Source organism: Zophobas morio, unplaced genomic scaffold (assembly GCF_036711695.1).
Source record: "Zophobas morio isolate AGI-343-1 ecotype UQ-CSIRO unplaced genomic scaffold, CSIRO_AGI_Zmor_V1 ptg000004l, whole genome shotgun sequence".
NCBI classification, from domain to species: domain Eukaryota; kingdom Metazoa; phylum Arthropoda; class Insecta; order Coleoptera; family Tenebrionidae; genus Zophobas; species Zophobas morio.
In genome coordinates, this window is record NW_026972109.1 from 10,968,900 (window position 1) to 10,984,852 (window position 15,953).

At 31.9% G+C, this 15,953-nt stretch overlaps 1 protein-coding gene across 1 annotated transcript; it reads left to right on the forward strand.

Annotated features, from left to right (window-relative positions):
• The first annotated feature begins 410 nt into the window (after positions 1–410).
• LOC135141389 (midnolin homolog) lies at positions 411–11,824 on the forward strand. Its single transcript, XM_064072452.1, has 4 exons — positions 411–856; positions 917–1,004; positions 4,186–4,471; positions 11,022–11,824. Exons 1-4 carry the CDS (start codon positions 651–653, stop codon positions 11,396–11,398), a joined length of 957 nt encoding a protein of 318 aa, XP_063928522.1. The 5' UTR covers positions 411–650; the 3' UTR covers positions 11,399–11,824.
• The last annotated feature ends 4,129 nt before the right edge of the window (positions 11,825–15,953 follow it).

Consider the following 15,953-nt stretch of genomic DNA (forward strand, 5'->3'; position numbering starts at 1 on the left):
AATTTCTAAAAGAAAAATTGTAAAACGTCATTTCATTTTTACTAGTTTTATTGAAAACGAACTACTTCGGATAGTCTTTGTGGCCAGTGTAAAAATCACGAGTGCTAATTTGTTCCTTGAATACACTTTAATTTTTCAGTACTTAATTGGACAATCGGTGGACGGCTACCGTGTGACGTGTAATCACGTGACCATACTGAGGTGGTCAGGATCAAATGAGATCACCTAATTAAACAAGTTCCCTTGTGTTGTGGGATTATATTTGGTTGTTTTTAGGGGATTTTAAGTTTTTTTTTTTTTCGGAATGACATATCAGCAGCAGTGTCGTTCAACATAACCGCAAATTTCCGCTAGGCAAATTCCTCGACACGTGTGTACAGTTTGGTGACCGCTGGCAGCGCCGCCCCCGCCGTCCCGCGCCCCTTCGCCCACGGGTCGTTCGCCGCAACGATCCCCACTCCCCCACCAGGTCTGGAGCGCAACCAAACTTGTCAGAATCCGGAGTCGCTGGTACCGTAATATCACTGTATTGTTTTTTTGTCGGTGTGTGCAATCCGTGGGCTCTGAAATGGTGTCTGGTGCAGCCTGGGCCCCCCGCAGCGCCGCCCCAGCCTTATAGTGCCCGTGAAGTGCGCGCGTGGACGATCCCGATGGAGAACAGCTCGCACTCGGCCGCTAACCCCATTTCGCAGGGGTGTGGCCCACATTCGCAGATATCCATCCATGTGAGCCCCACCACCGGGGGCGACTTCTACCTCACGGTGGAGCCCGACATCAGCGTGGACGGCTTCAAGAAGTTGGTATCCAAGAGGCTCAAGGTGCCCAGGGACAGGATATGCCTGCTGTTCCGCGATAAGTGGGTGACAGAACGCTGTATTTTACAGTTACGATTTATTTCGGTGGTTTTGTGTTCCAGGCAACTGCAGGAGGGGAGTCTGCTTCAGCATGGGATCTCCGATGGGTCTAGGGTCACGCTGCTGCCCAACGTGGAGACGGGGCTGATCGTATGTTCTTTTTTTATGTTGTGGAGTGCATGTGCTAATTATAGCAGCAGAGGTGGAAAACACTGATCTGTGTTTTGTTTACTTAATTGTTACTGTTCATTAACTGTTGCTTTACTTTTTCACTTGGAGATAAAATGAGGTGGAGGGAAGGGATGAGGATGTGTCTGTGTTGGTGTTGGAAGTTACATAATTTACCTATTTGGAGGTTGGGAGGGTGGGGCTAATGTTTCATGCAAATCTTCCCAGCATTTTTGTGCATCACTTCTAATTAATTAAATCTTACTTAGAATAATAATTTACATTTCCTGATTATAATTAAGCTTGTAGTGGAAACAATAGTGCAGTTTTTATTTTCTATTATAATTACAATGCGATGTTGTTTTTTTTCAAAATTTACAGCACGCTTACATTTTCATGACATTACACAATTACTGGATTTTTTGCTTCCATTAAACCAACAATTTCTAAAGCATCCTTGCTCGAAAGCACTGAAAAGATTAACATAAACATTTTCACGTTACTTTCACTTAACACCAGTATGTAATTTTTTTTAATATGTACACTGAGACAACACAATCGGTGCCATTTTGTTGCTGAAAAAATTTCCGTACACATAACTGAAAAGAAAATCAAAAATTTAATTTAATACAACTGTACAACAATCAGAATTTTCAGAAAGTAACGTATATTTTTAGAATATAACTGTGTAATTAACTTTTGTGGCATAAATTATACATTCCCTATTAATCTTTATGACTAATATTTAATATTAAGATATATAACGGTAGTTAAATGTTGTTTTAACCAATGACAGAGCATAAGTTATTTTAAACTTTTTTTTATTGTTTTATTTATTTATTCAATCCATATCTAAGGATTGTGTAATACATATAATATGAACAAGTATTTAACAAATTTACTTACCGCTTCAGAAAACCGCTAAATTAAGTATCTAATGTTCGTATTATTTATAATATTGACATTCTAAGCTTTGTTTTTATTATTAAAAAAATGACTCATGAGACATTTCTAGATTTTGGGGGCACACTGAAGTACTCAATCAATTATTACTTTTTATGACTGACATTTTAAATACTGGGTGTTGTAAGTCCGCTTTTCGTGCTCTTATAACCGAAATTTTATAATTTATTATCAGAAGACAAAACACAAAAACGTTTCTGTCCTACAACGAAAACAAAATTCTTGAAAACATGATTGTTTTTCTTTTTAATCCATGATTTTGGTTCCATCATGACAACTGAACGGCCAACATTAAACTACGCCTGATTAATTTCTACTGGTCTTTTTTCAAAATATTTAGAATACCACTTATCATTAATTATGGACAAGAATAGAATTAGAAGTATCTCTCTGAAAACTATTTGTGAATAAATCCAATATTTGAAAAAGTAATAAAATTTCACAAAATTGTTCGAATAGTTCAATTAGATTTCTTAATGCAGCTTTTTTAATGCTTATTTGTTTATGATGTCATCAGTGTGCAAAGGTTTTAAATAGAATAATATCTCTTTTTCTGCATGTAATATTACTTTTCCACTTCTACATTTAAGACCAACGTTTTCTAAAAAAGTTCGAATGTAATGCCATTTTTATAGTGAGCAAGGTGTTTCGAATAATGTTGCCTCTTCAGGCACCCACAGTGTCGCGAAATGGGTGTGTAAAACTGTCAATCTATCATTGCTTAAAGTTTGGACACATATGAGAAAACTTGTGAAAGATTTGACCCTCCTTAGTAGGATGTTGGCTGTCTGTGATGACGCAAAATAAAATTAGTACAATATCTCGAAATCTTGTTTGCTTTGATGACTTATAAGGTTTCAGGGTTTCCCTTTCTTTTGTTTACATACTACGTTTTCTGTTGGAATTTTACTAGTAAATCTCGAAAAAAAATTTGCGTGAATGCTTGTCGCAAATCTCCCTTTGATTTTTTTCCACCAAAGAGTTTTCTCATAAATCTACGTCAGCTACTAAATTACCGTGATTTAGACCTATTAAATTAAAATATCAACATGAAAACCACGTAGAACTTAAACTGTTGCATTATTAGAATGCAACGAAAGTCATACTTGTAGTATTTTTTAAATCAACAACTATTTGGCACCGAGACTTTTAGATATGTTAAATATTTTAACTTTAAAAATAAATTGTTGAAGTGTTCATTCTGACCACTGATAAACCTCGCGAAATACTCTCATTTACATACCTAACATAAGTGTGTACTAATTCGAAACGTCAAGTCTCATAATTCCCCATCAAAAAAGTGATTTTTGTGGTAGTTCGTTCCATAACCGAAATTTGTTTTTCCTATTATTAGAAGAAATCGAAGTCGTTGTGGAAACATTAGAGGTTTTGTTGTATTCAAACGTAGCCTCGATTTACATATTTTATATTCTTTGAGTAGATAGTGTTTTATCAACGTTCAGTAAGATTAGTGATTCCTTAGTAATTTAAAAATAATAATGTAGTTTCTGCTTAATGTTGCTTAAGCATAAGAGAATTATTTTTACTGCTTTGTAGTGTAACTTTATAATCTGATATGACTACGTTAACGCAACAGATACGTCCATTTGTATGCTGTATGACGTACGAGTAGTAAATTAGATTTGGTTTAATTACTAATTAATTATTTTTTCAATCCCTAGTATTAAAATGAACGAAACTTTCGTTTTGATCGTCATTATAAATGGATTAATAATAACCCCTTCACTTCAGTAAGCCCTTGGGAAATTCGGTGTTGATGGTTGGTACTTTACATATTAATAGTGGCGTGACGCAATATGACGCTCAGTGATGCACCCTTAATTATAAAGTTTCACGCATCGCAAAAAAAAAACGAAGAAATTTGACACCGACAACGCCATTATAGTATTTAAAAAAACTATTACTTATTATTATCATAATTATGCCACATCCACAAATAAAGGGCACCTGTATCTGTCCAAATCGATAAATAACATGCAATTAATATCGAATAAATGTTTAATCATGGATTAAAGAGCGATTTCATGTGGAAAAGTATGACATGTTTCACTTTTTCCAAGGTTGCGCAGATAAACAAACATGGATAAACTTTTTGTAATAATGTAAATCCCAGATTACAAAAGTTCGGTTTAGTCAATAGCTGATTGTAAATTAATAAGGAATATTTCTCTCGTTTCAGACCCAACGCCCCGAAATCGGGATAATGCAAGCCTTAGAATCTCTGAACGACACCCAAGTTAATGAATTCCTTTGTGGCAAGGCCCCATTAAACCTAAGCATGCGTTTGGGAGATCACATGATGCTAATACAGTTGCAACTCAGCACCGTTTCAGGAACAAAACCGCCAGTAGTCTCCGGACCACCACCGCCAGCCACTAATCCTCCAAGTTTACTACAAGCATCTAGAAACCTTCAGCATACGTTGAGAAGATTATCAGCTGACGTATTTTCGGGTCGCGATAAAGGTATTATTAAAATGTTTATTTAGTTTGACGTAATAGTATGTAGCAAAGTACTGCGAAAATGACTTTTGTGGGACTGCGCGCTTAAGATTATTAACCAATTCGAATTCTACCGTTTATCGAACAATATGTGGGTCATTTTTAAACTGACATTTTCGTCTGATATGGTCGCAACTACAATAAATAAAAATTTAATAAGCTGGTAGATTTACTAAAATTTCGTCAATTTTACGCCAAGTCGAGCTTAAGTTGGCCACAGTTAAGTGGGCAAAAATTATATAGTTACACTTAAGTTTTGACAACTGAGTAAAATGCCAGGCATGATTCTTCTAACACGAACCGTATAATAATAGTTATTTACGCTGTAAGTGGGATAAGACCATTACTACCAAACGAGTGTGAAATTTGCGCACAAGGCGTCGGCCGAGTGTCAATGCTTTGTGTAACGTATAGGATTTTGTTTACAGTTCAAAGTATCTATATTTTTAAGATATGAGTGAAATAAGTTAAATTTATTCCACTGTCAACTGGGTTTTTTGGTTTTACAGACAAACTTTCCAAAATATAAATCATTATTAATAGAGGAGAGAATTTATATTACATTGCGGTTATATTATCTGCGAGTTTTTGACTTTTTCCATTTAAATAAAATTAATGTAGATAAAGTCAAATTCGAATACAATAATCATTTGTTTTAATTAACCCAGACGTCGCTAATTAAACAGGCAATGACTCAATAATTTACTTTGTTAACAATATGAATTCTGAAAAATTATTATTACTAATAAATTCAATAAAATGTGAAGTGCAATAATATTTGCAAAAACTCTCAGACCGATAAATTTGTTTGCTTAGTTACGTTCCGTGTGACACCATGATTGTGACGTCAGTAAGTTTCCAATTGCAAGGTCATGTGCACTTATTCGAACAGATGACGTAATTGTAATATTTTCACTAAAAAAAATATTTTAATAGTTTTTTTAGATATTTGTAAATCCAGTCCTACTTTTCAAAAAATTAAAATTGTTTGTAATTCTCTTAATGGTTAAAGGTAAACTCGATGTTTCAACTGAGATAAAAATTGTTACCATATTAACCAAGTTTATCTTCCACAAATTTTATAAAAAAAACATAACATCATGACATTTGCTTCAAGATGGCGGAATCAATAAAAAATGACGTCTTAAACATTGCCATTGTTCTCAGATGATTATAGAATATATCATAACCTAGGCTTGCGGTACACAATATTTTCATTCATGTCATTTTTAGATTGTAATAAATTGTTTAGTGAAATAAGGAAGAAGACAATTTCTGTTACACATGCAGTGATAGAATTTCCAAAGTCAGCTTGATGTTCTTTTTATATATTTATGATCACCCGGTTTGTCGTTTGTGATTAGTGACTTCCTGTTATCTTTGAAAAATTAACTGAACATTTGTCGTCATTAATTTTTATTAGAATTTTCTTGATTTTCCGGGTTTAGATAAAACGTAATTTATTTTTATTAGTTAGATATACATTTTCTGCACTAACTGAAGTCAGTTTGTAGGGGACTGGTTAAGTAGCAAACACACGAATGATTATTAATGTCATTTTTTGTCATGTTGGCAAGATTTAAAATTTTATGATGGCATACCTGATTGACAGATTGACATTTATGACAGCAAGTCAGGAGGTGTTTAGTATACCGACGTTGCCAAGTTGTACACTACACTTTAAAATAAAATAATAAAAAAAAACGTATGCAACCGTTAATACTCCGAAAATTTAAAGAATATACGGTGTGATTTTTTAAACTGGCAACCAATAATGTGAAAGAAGTAAGGCTTAGTTTAATTAGTTTAACCTCAATTTGTGATAATGACAGTGACATTTATATAAAAAATAATTAAACCACGCCCTGAGTGAGTAGAGAAGTTGATGAGGCAACGCACAAAATGTTCCAGTATTTAAGTATTGAAAAAATTAGATATATTGTCTTGGTTTGGTTGTTCACGTAGAAATTTTTTGACAAAAAATGAAATTTTAGAAACATAAGCAAGGCAAATACCGTGTAATGTGTAATTTTTCTATGCCAAAAAACAATTTTTATTTGATTACAGTATAACCTCAATAATCCAAACAGAGGCTAGTTGAAGTCGATGCCTCTTTAATCCGAACAAAAACTCTGCAATCCGAACTGAACTTGAAAACATGCACCTACTTGCAAAAATGACGCAAGATCTTCTTTCTACACCTGCTGTATTGAATTTTTTGAAATGTTTAAAAATTGCGAAATTTCAATGCAATGAATTAATTAACTAATTCTGGAAAAAAAGTTGAAGTTTTCGAAGAAATGAGGCCGGAAGTGACTTCTGCCGCCCGAAATCTACCTGAAAATATATTTAGTTAAATTTCGAAAATCGTCGAGAATGGGTCGAAATTTGCATAAGGGATTACTTAATACGAAGTTCTGAAAAAATTCAGGGATATAGATCCCGGCGTGGATAGCGTGTTTATGGTCACGGAGTAATATTTTTTTCGACTGTATATAATGTCCATTGTTGCTTATTTCTGTTTAAAAAAATTAAGGTTTCTTTCTTGAAGTTTATTTTCAGCAGGGTATGAAGTTGTTATTCAATTCCCTTTCAGATTTTTGGGAAATTCGCTGATCCGAACAAATCACTATTCCGAACACACGTTTTCCTCAATTAATTCGGATTAGCGAGGTTCTACTGTATTTGTAATATTTAATATATAATTTTGCAAAGATTTGCTTGAATTTCTGTTGTTTATCATTCGTTTTATTTCGACGGTAAAATATGATCAAATTTTCTATAAATTTTGTTAAACGTGGATTCTAGCTCTGAGAAGTTCTGTAAACGAACTTACTTACAATTTTTCATTGCAAATTTTGATTTAAATTTTTTTGAACTTGTACCATTCGATTTTTCAATTTGTCGTTTTTTCAGTTTTTTGATTCTTCGATTTTATGATTTTTGAGTGGTTCAGTTTTTGAACTTTCGAATTTTTTAGTTCACGATTATGTCGTTTTTAGTTTTTCAGGTAGCCCTACTTATCAATTTCTAGATGTTTTAATTTTTCGTTTATTCCTTTTTGGATTTTCCATTTTCTCAATTTTTAATTTTTCGATTTTTGATTTTACAGTTGTCCGATTTTAGGTCTTCTAGTTTTCAATTTTTTTATTTTTCGTAGAAGATATATTTAAATTTTTTATTTGCAATTTTTCGATATTTCAATTTTGCACTTCCTTAATTTTTTAATTTTTAGATTTTTCAATTTTTGATTCGGCTCTTAAATTTTTCAAGTTCTCAATGTTTTACTGTTTCATTTTCCCAGATTCTAATTTTTAAATTGTAAACAAAATGAATAAATTTATTACAGTTAAAATTTTGAAAATTTTACCGTTTTTGGATTTTATTTATAATGTGTTGACTGAGCATATTTTTACACCCATTGTTGAATTTTTAAAAATTCTTTAGTTTTCTGATTTTGCAATTTCTCGATTTTCCAATTTCTGTTAGATTGTATTACAATTTTTTGGTTTGCAATTGTTCGAATTTGTTTCAAGTTTGGAAAAATTTTCTATTTATCAACTTTTCAATTTTTCTATTTTGTACTTACTTGGATTTTTAACTTTCTCGATTCAGAATTATTCACTTTTACAGGGTTTCGATTTTACAATTTTTCGATCATGGAAATTTTCGTTCCTTCAGTTTTTGGATCCAGCAATTTTTCGTTTCCTAGATTTTTCGATTTTTTCAATTTGTATTTATGTACGATTATTCCAATTTTTATGTCTTCAATTTTTTGATGTGTGGTTTTTCTAGTTTTCAATTTTTAGTCTTTTTAGTTTCTAGTTTTTAAATAATTAAGTTCTTGTTTTTGAATTTTTAAATTTTGGACAAAAAACAGGTTTATTCAAATTGAAATTTTGAAAAATTGTAAAGCAGGAGCTTTTCGTGTTACTCTTGTGTTTTTGGTGTGTCTCTTCGAAAAATGGAAACATCCAAAATAAAAAATTGAAAAATGGAAAATCAAACAACTGAAAAGACGAAAAATAAAATATGAATCGAAAAATTGAAAAACCTTAAATAATAAACTTATAAAGAGTTAATCTAAAAGGTTAAGAAGGAAATACTGAAAAATTGAAAAATTCAAAAGTTACAAAATCTAAATATTCGAGAATTTAAAACTGGAAACAAAATTGAAAAACAAAATTTTGAATTTAAAATTGCGACAGAAAAATTGAAAAACCGAAAAATAAAAAAAATTGAACAAAACACTCAAAAAATTGAAATGAAAATACTGGTGAATGGAAAGTTCGAAAAACTGAAAAAACGAAAAACTAAAATCGAAAAATTGATAAATCTAAAAATTAAAAACTTAAAAAGTTGCTAATCAAAAAATGGATTTATTGAAATATTCGAAAAGTTGCATTACGGACAGCCTACATATTAAACGACATCAGTTTTGCGTATATGAAGAAACACTTCAATGTTAAGAATTACAATTAATTACTCAAATCTATTTTAATTTATTTACAAATTACCGTAACTCGTATTTTTGTGCTTTGACAAAAAATAATTAAAATATTAATGTCTTCAGCTAGAATTCCGCGTCCTAATATCCTGACAACAGATGTAGATATTGAAATTTTGAGAACGCCATTGTTTTTAGCTTGACGAGGGAAACTTAATTTAGCCCATTACAAATAGGTATATTTTTTTTAATCGCAATGAATCAGAGTTGGCTGATTTTTCATATTTCACAATTAATTGAAGTAATTCGAAAATTTCAACATTCCGAACCTTGTGAATCCACTGTTATAAATAATCTCCATAGCTCTGTTGTTCGTCCACATCATAATTAACTTTGTTCAATTCATTAAACGAGCCATAACCTCTCCACCTATGACGTTTAATTTTAATAACAAGCTTTAATTATAATGCAAACCAATAAACACACAAGTCACTTTTTACTTCCGGAACGTAAGCCAAGGAAGTTTCCGTCTGTCTGTCTGCCTGAATTTACTACCGGACCGATTGTTGTCAAATTTTATAAAATGACATACTCCTACAGTTGCGCTTTATGAATCTGCCGTGATTTTTTATTATATTATTTTTATTCATTTTATACCAGTTTTATAAGGGCATTGACGCCTGGTAAACTCGATGGTCGTGACGTAAATTGTTGAATTAGTAACGCTAAGTGATCGTGTGGTATGGAAATCCCAAATGTCTACGTCTTTCAAAAGCCCTATTTTTTTACTGTAACAAACAGAAACTGCAAACAAGTTTGCTGTGATAAAATAAATCAAAAAAGACTTCTCTGAAAAATTATCATTTTTTGCGATTTTTGTTTTCTGATAACCTGTATAAAGTAAAAACCAGTGACGTAAATAACGTCCCCGAAGCTTATTTGACTTGAACTTTTTTCCTTCAATTTTTGAATTTTTCAACTTTTCAATTCAAGGTCTAAATTTTGCAATCTTTCGATTTGAGTTTCTCGAGTTTTAAATGTTTCCATTTACAATTTTTCGTTTCAGATTTTTATGTTCTTTAGTTTTACAATTTTTCGTTTCGACAGTTTTTCAATTTGTAATTTTTCAATTTTTTAATTTTACAACATCTCTTCGAGTTTTCAGTTTTAAATTTTCCAGTTTTTCAATTTGAAATTCATGGGTTCTCAATTTTTAATTTTTCAACAGTCCAAAATTATTGAATAATAGATTGAGTTTATATTTTTTGTTATAATATCTCTTGTTCTTCGAGGCAAAAAATTCTTAAAAGAAAACTGTGTAAATAAAGAAAAAAAAACAAGGATTACGCCCCAGCTCACGATGAATAAAGCATTCATCACAATTGAGAAGGGGTGGGGGGGGGGGGCTTATATTTGGTTCCTTTTTTCTTAATATATGAAGTTTTCTTTTCCCAACAAGAAATTGAAAACATGTGTAACTACCCTGTTATTGAAAGAAAAATCTATATATTAAAAAAAAAAAAAAAAGTAAGCCCCACCCACCCGCCCCGATTTCAATTGTGATGAATTTTTCATTCGTTGTTAGACTGAGGGGCGGAGCGTAATTGTAAAATACATATTTCTCTGTTGATTTGAATGAGTTTGTCTTCTCAAAACACAGGACTAAAACTATGAATTAAATCACAATCGAACAAAATGTTATGGACATTATAATTCTTAGTTTATCATAATTTGACTTAAGGCCAGTTTATAAAATAACGAGGCATTTAGCGACGTCTGATTGGCGTAGATCTTAGATTTCGAAAAAGGAGACGATCTGTGTTAGTTTAATGTTCTAGTAATAATAATAAATTAACGCCTAGCATTTACAAAATGAAACGTTCAATTATTAAAAATTGTCATAAGAAGTTGTCGAAATTTATTAAGTAACATCTAAGCTAATAATACAAACTACTTCGACCAACGGTAGAATTTGGCGAAAAAACTCGTTTAGTTGATTATTCCAAGTCCCACAATAGTCATAATGCGACTCCGATTGCCCTTCACTAACGCGTTTGGAATATAAAGCGTCAGATGTGCCTCCAGGCCGCAGGGAGAGCGTGTACTCTGGCACATTCAGCGGCGCTCTAAACCCGGCCCTACAGGACCCGAAGGGCAGGCCGCGCCGCGACGTCGCCACCATCGTCCACATCCTCAACGACCTCCTCTGTTCGGTGCCCGAGTTCCGAAGAGTAAGTCGGAAAGGGTCCGAGGAACCAGTACCTGTCCCCGAGCAAGAAGACGAGCCGTCGCCTTCGACATGTAGTGAGGACCAAAACCTGCGCACGCGCGGGAAACTCGAACAGCTGCGCCTCGTCATGGGGGAGAGGCGCGAGCGCAGACGCCAACGTAAACAGAAACCGTATTCGTTGCCTCCTAGTGATACCGACACCGTAACCGCATAAACTGTTTCCTCTGTTTGTACATAGTTTTCTTTATTTTCCAAGATATGATTCTAAAATTACGCTAAAGCTCTTCTAAGTTAGCAAGAAGAAACGTGGCTGTGGGTTAAGTGGATCGCCATGCCCCGGGTGGCGGCTGTTTTACTGTTGACAGTTTTTATTGTTCGTAATTTAAAAGAGTTTTAATGTAAGCAGCTCCGAATGTGCATTTGTAAGGTCTTTCTTTAAATTTAGTTCTTTATTAGCAGTAATTGTTTTAGTTGTTCCTTTGTTGTAATTATTTTTAGATACAAGCAATTTAAACGTTAGATGTTAAGATCAAGTTAAGCAGAGACATAGGCGGCAGCCCGTAAAGCGTTTTGTTTCTGGTCCGTATTCAGTAGACAAAAATATTCATTGGTTATGTTTAATAAAGTATTTTCTAAAATTGCAACGGCTTTAATTACACACTTTACCGGGAAGTGCAATAAATATAAGCGCAAAAAACGTCTATTTTCCTATTTATTAAGGACAGTGCATGTTCAAATAGCGCAAACAATGTTTTAGATGTAGGGAAGGGTTGAGAAACGAGTAAGTAGTTGCTTTAAACACGATTAAATGATCAAGTGATTTTTAACGAATTTATTGCTTGTGGCTAAATTATCCAGTGATAAAGTAACACAGAAGTAATTAAAACAAAAAGCAAAAACAACCCAATACAGAAGGTTCAGTTTCCACTGATCTGAGTACCTATGTTCACTACTACGGCGACTCCAAACATTCATTTAAATGACGCCATATTTTCTTTTAACATCTATGAACAGACCCTAAATGACACTGTTCCAAGATCAGGTAAAATCTCTCGTCAGGAGCGTATTATTATAATTTCAAACTGGTATTTCACGTCAGAAATGAATAAAAGTAACATCTATTCATATAACAAAAGATTGAACTCACGTTTAAAACCTAAGAGAAAAATGTGGTTTCATTTAAAAAGCATAAGGACTCCAATAGGTAGTCTAATCAATAGAAAATGTTCCTTTTATTATATCCCATTAGTTTTGTCATAACCTTTACATATAACAATTGTAATTCGTTTAATGGGTTATTTACAACTACTCTGTATTTAAATTAAGTTTACTACTCTGTGATAAAATTGCAAGAACCCATCCATTGTGTACCCAGCGTCAATCAATTAAAACAAAATAGCATGAAAAATGTGTTTAAAAACCCTTACTGGTTATACATACATGCAAACGTATCAATTCAGTTTAACTCAAATTTCAAAAAATTAATAAGTTTCTATTTTTTCAAAAGCCATTTTCCGAATATAGATACAAGATAATTTTAATATTGTCGTGCAATAAAACTGTCGCAGATTTAGCGATTTGTTTATTAATTTAAGTAATATACACTGAAACACCTGATGTTATGGTCTTTAATTTGCGAATACAATTTTCCAACAGTTTCAAAGCCCAACAGAATGAACATTTACAACACCAACATCTCTAATTTTGTATTACCTCGAAAAGCTTTGTTCTTTGCAGAATTAGTTTGAATTTTCAGATTACGAGGACCAGAACACTTTCAGGTTTCACGAGACGCCTATGGAGCATGTGCAAGAATGTGTGAAGTCGAATTAGAAGAATTTTATCATGGTCAGCGTCCTACTCGAGTTAACAACAGTGATAATAATTTGGTTAATCCCAAAAGGTTCAGCGACAAAGAAGAACTATAAAAACAAAACAAATTAAACAGAATTAATTATAAAATTCAACAATTACCCAACTTTACGTATAATGGACATCAGTGTCGGATTGAGGACATGGGGGTCCACCGGGAAATTTACAAAGTGGAGCCCTATGGTATTGTACACAGATGTTATTTGGGTTTATTATTGCTATTATTATTTTTGCCGGCGACATTAGCGTTTTGAAAAATGATGTTGTTTTTGGAATTTTTATAACGCTACCGAGAAAAACAAAGCTAGTAAAAAATTGTGGAAGGTTATTTAGACAGAACTTCCCTGGCCCTTGAAATATAGTCCGACAAATTCCGCTTCTTTAAAAAATTATAAAATTAAATTTTTCGATTTTCATTTTATGACAACTGTTAACTTCTATAAAGTGGTGTGATGAACATGCCCGCAGCCCCTGCATATTTAAGTGTGAAATATATTTAAAGCAAATAATTAACAGGAAAATGTAGACATTCTCAATTTCTCAGCATATGCTTAACTTCGACTGTACGTTTATACTTCGACCGAATTCGACTATTAGCACGTTCAGATTACAAGCATCAGCGGTTAACAGATTTTCCCAAAAATACTAATAAATTTGAAGAAATTCGGCAAAAATGTAAGGTTACGGATGAATTTTGATTAACGAGTTATGCTTCAAATAAAATATTGTTATACAATGTTGAATTTTATCCAAAAATCTGGATACTATGGGTAAAAACTCAACACGGATTCATAAATCACACATATAGGATGTAAATTATTGCAAAATGTTATACAATTTTGATTTTTTCGCCAAAAATCTGGATGTCTAGGGTGAAAACTCGACACGGATTCATGAATCACACGTGCAGGAATATGCAATCCTATAAAATTAAATATACCAAAAAAGGGGACAAATTAGCAGTAAGAAAAATATGGTACGTTTCCCTTGACATTTTGTTTTTGTTTTTAATTTATTATAAAGTGCTTTATCATTTTTTTTTAACAGGCCAATTTTAAGGTTGAAGTTTTTTTTTTTTTTTTTTTTGTAAAAATCCACAACGTTTTAAAAAAATATCTCAAAAATGGGTTTAAATGTAAAAAAAATGCATCAAAAAAACTGTATGATAAAAGTTGACTATTTCATAAAAAAAGAAATAAAAAAAAATTCTACGTCAAAATTGGTGGCTGTTTGCTTAAAAAAATGCGGGGTGAAATGTAATATTTTAGTTTCTACTGATTTCAATTTAGAAATTTCATCTAAAACGTCCGATAATCTAATCCGAGTAACAAAAAAAACGCTTTTGGAATCACCAAAATATATATTTGATAAATATAAATTAAAGAACACTTACATATATAGTTTTTTATGCGTCGATTATATTTTTAGGAATATTTATTGCATTTGTAATTGTAACATCCTGTATATGTGAAAAATGTGTTGTATCAAAAAACAAGAAGACTGTTTCGAAATCTACCGACAAATTTCCCTGTATCCCGGCAGACCACTATGTATGTAGATTATGTAGAACTTACTTTCATGTTTTCTCGACGTTTCATGACCCCTAGAATACGAAAAAGTAGGTCTTCCGTTTCCGTCTGTCCGAATTTTTATGTGACAGATTATCTCCGTAACTACTGGACGATTGTCAAATTTTGTATGTATATTAGGAATATCATGTATATGGTGGTAAAAAGCCAACCAAAATGTGTCTGCTCATCTCTACCAACAATGAAATAACGCTATCTCCAAATTTTAAAACAGTCAAATGTCGTTTAAATTTTATCAAATATAATACTCCGCCATTTGCGATTTATGACTCCGTGTTTAGTTTTTACCTCTGGCATCCAGATTAAAAAAAAAATCAAAAACCATATACAATTAAATTACAATTGAATTTTTATTCTAGATATTGAGATTTTTGAAAAAAAAAAAATTGGAGATGTAACAATTCTTCGATTCTCAATTTCTCAATTACTCGACTTTCGATTTCACTATTTTTTGATATTTCAGTTTTGAAATTTTTAGTTTCTTTATTCCTCATGTTTAGATTTTTCAATTTTTCGATTTTGTAATTTTTCAATATCTTAATTTTCAGTTTTTCGATTCTTCAAATTTTCGATTTCCCGAGTTTTTCATTTTTCGATTTTTCAGTTTTTAAAATATTTCGATTATCCGATTGTTCAATTTTTCGATTTTTTCTTTTCTCAATTTCTCGATTAATCAATTTTTTGAATTTTGACTTCAATTTTGATTTTTCGACTATTCAATGTTTCAGTTTGTCGACTTTTCGATTTTTGAATGTTTCAATTTCTTTAATTTTCGATTTCAATTTTTGATATTTTAATTTTCAGTTTTTAAAATTTAAGGTTTGTCGAGTTCTCGATGTTTCATTTCTTCGATATTATTTTAGATTTTTCGATTTCTAGATGTTTAATTTTTTCAATTTTTCAAGGGTTCAATTTCTCGGTTTTCCGATTTTTCTACTTTTCGGCTTCTCGATATTTCGAATTATCAATTTTTCGATGTTCCATTTTATGAGTTATTCGATTTCCCAATTTTTCATCATCACAATTTTGGAATTGTTTAATTTCTCGATTTTTCAGTTTTTCGATTCTTCAATTTTTAAATTTTTCGATTTTTCTTTAGCTTTTAGATTTTTAATTCCTCGACTTTTTTGATGTTTCGATGTCTCGATTTCTCGAGTTTTTGATTTTTCAGTTTTTAAATTTTACATTTTTCAGTTTTTTTTTTTATTCTATTTTTAAAATTTTGGACTTTTCGTTTCCTCAATTTTCCAATTTTTTGATGTTTCGATTTCGACTTCTCGGTTTTAGACTTTTCGGTGTTTGAAGTTT

What these genes read in the sequence shown, in the direction of transcription:
- LOC135141389 (XM_064072452.1), top strand. Translation starts at nt 651, where the DNA reads ATGGAGAACAGCTCGCACTCGGCCGCTAACCCCATTTCGCAGGGGTGT. An exon ending in ACGTGGAGACGGGGCTGATC is followed by an intron (nt 1,005 to 4,185) that starts GTATGTTCTTTT and finishes CTCTCGTTTCAG; the next exon opens with ACCCAACGCCCCGAAATCGG. An exon ending in ATTTTCGGGTCGCGATAAAG is followed by an intron (nt 4,472 to 11,021) that starts GTATTATTAAAA and finishes TGGAATATAAAG; the next exon opens with CGTCAGATGTGCCTCCAGGC.